The sequence below is a fragment of the Cyprinodon variegatus genome, unplaced genomic scaffold, assembly GCF_000732505.1.
Source record: "Cyprinodon variegatus isolate N-32 unplaced genomic scaffold, C_variegatus-1.0 Scaffold58, whole genome shotgun sequence".
Classification (NCBI taxonomy): Eukaryota; Metazoa; Chordata; class Actinopteri; order Cyprinodontiformes; family Cyprinodontidae; genus Cyprinodon; species Cyprinodon variegatus.
In genome coordinates, this window is record NW_015150511.1 from 584831 (window position 1) to 587057 (window position 2227).

Below are 2227 nucleotides of genomic sequence, written 5' to 3' on the forward strand. Positions count from 1 at the left end.
TTTTTTTGGCCCATATGCGACCTGGATCTGATGTTTTCATTGCTGTCTGAACAACACAGATCCGATTTTTTTCCGATGCGATCCAGGCCACTTGGCTAGGTGGTCCTGAATCAGATAAGAATCCGATCTTTGCTAATGTGACCTGTGTCTGAGCGGCAAGGTCGCATTCATCCGACCTGAACGTCATTAATACCCGACAAAGGTCACTATTCTGGGTTTTGCTGCGAAGAAGCGGCAAGAAAAACAACAACCATGGCGGACCATGATTCGTAGAGCAGTATTTATGTTTAACCATCTTGAAAAGATTGTGTTTTTGTGGTTGGGAAAGATCGCTAGATGCGCTGCGGCACTACCATTCATGTTAACTTCTGTAAACACAGAGCACGCTGGCCTGTGATGTCATTGCGTCCTCTACTGCAACATGCGGGACACTTGCGTTGTATGGCTGCAGTTCACACAGGAGATCGCATACAAGTCGCATATATTTTGAAAGGTGAACGACAACTCAAAAAAAAAAAAAAAAAATCGGATTTCGCAAAAAAATCGGAATTGAGCATCAAGGCCTGCAGTGTGAACGTAGCCAATGGTTTCCTCCCATTCGTCACCCTGCGGGTTTCTGTTGACATGAATCTGTCTTCTTTCAGGACAGAGTTGGTGTTTTCAGTGACGAGGGAGCTGCTCGGCGTCCCGTCTTCGTCCCTCTCCCCTCCCCTCTTCACTCCTCCCAACCTGCTCTCTCTGTTCTCACGCTACGTGGATCGGCAGCGGCTGGAGCTGTTACAAGACAAGCTACAGTGAGTAGAATCAGACCACGCGCTCACAGTGGAGTGAACATGTTGCTAAAAAATCTGTTTGCTTTCCAGGATCTCAGCTTCATCCAGGTAGAAGTTACATCATCATTGACGACGTTGACCCCACCCCCCCCACCCCCCGGCCCAGTACATGCAGAATTTCAGTGTGTGTCAGAGTGTGTGTGGTGTGTATGAGTGTTTGGTCTGGATGATTTTAACGCAGAAGAATCTCTAGTCACATTTGTTTCTGTGTTTAGTCCGATGTTCTGCTTGTGTGCGTCTGTGTGGATGATTGTAAAATTATGTGAAACAATCTGAATCATAACAAAAATCAGTTCTGCATTTTTAAATATCTTGTTTACAATTATGCCTGTGATAAAAATTAAAAAGTATTTCTATTATATAACAAGCCTGTGTTCACTGCTCTGTTCAGAAATGATCTCTCTTTAGTTTGACTTAAAGAGTCCAGACACTCCTGAACCGTCCCTCAGCCTTTCAAAGTCTCATTTTTTTATTTTGGAAACCAAGGTCCCAGAGTGTGGAGGATGAAAGATTTATAATCCAAGGTGCAAAAGATCTGGTGACGGTCTAATTAAATCACTAGTTTTATCAAACCATGGCTCATAAATATACCCTTATATTAATTTTTTGCTGTCTAAATTAATTAACGGTTCATCATAATATACTCATTAAAAGGGTTGAGCTTTGCTTTAACTACATAAACTCTTCTAGATGACCTGCAGAGAGACAACTTTCCGTCATCTTCATAAAACGCAGACTGCTATAAAGGGTAAAAAAATATTTGATGTGAATAAGTGATTACTGTACTAACAATTAGAAAGTTAACTAACACTGCTGCCACCTGCTGGTGTAGAAGGGAACTGCTTATTGCAGAGTTGGTCAACTTGGGGAGGAATAAATCGCCTGATGGGGCGCGTGGCTCCATCCCTGATGGCATCTGCTGTTGATGGTCCAGTGTGTCCAAAGTCCACAATCAGAAACCACCTACTAGAACACTTAGAACACCTCTGCTGATGAGCTTCATGTAGCCATGGGTTTCATTTTCCTACTGGACTTGATTCCGGTCCATGCTGCCAAAGGGACTAGACACTGGTTTAAAGGGCCCTTATCTGTTATTTTAATCCCTCTAAAGTCAACTAAATGCAGATGTAAAATAACTTTAGCAGTTTAGCCTTCATTCTGCTTTCATGTTTGATCAGCAGATCTAGATTTCGAGTGAAGCATTGCTCACCTTTCCTGTGTGTTTTCAGTATACCGTGGTACTTGTACTAATTTTTTTTTTTGAGTCGGATGCTGAAGCTGCCAATCATCACTGCTATATCTCTGGTTTAGGGAGGGAATTGGTTTTCCACCAAATGTTAAAGAACCCTTTCTAAAAAAAAAAACTGCTGTGTCCGGATTATGATGTGGATCAC

At 42.5% G+C, this 2227-nt stretch overlaps 1 protein-coding gene across 1 annotated transcript in view; it reads left to right on the forward strand.

Moving 5' to 3' along the window:
- patl1 (protein associated with topoisomerase II homolog 1 (yeast)) overlaps positions 1 to 798 on the forward strand; it is a 24669-nt gene extending 23871 nt beyond the window's left edge. The window contains exon 19 of the mRNA XM_015371442.1: positions 494 to 798. Coding sequence (XP_015226928.1) covers positions 494 to 798 — 305 coding nt within the window. The remainder of the gene's footprint in view (positions 1 to 493) is intronic.
- The last annotated feature ends 1429 nt before the right edge of the window (positions 799 to 2227 follow it).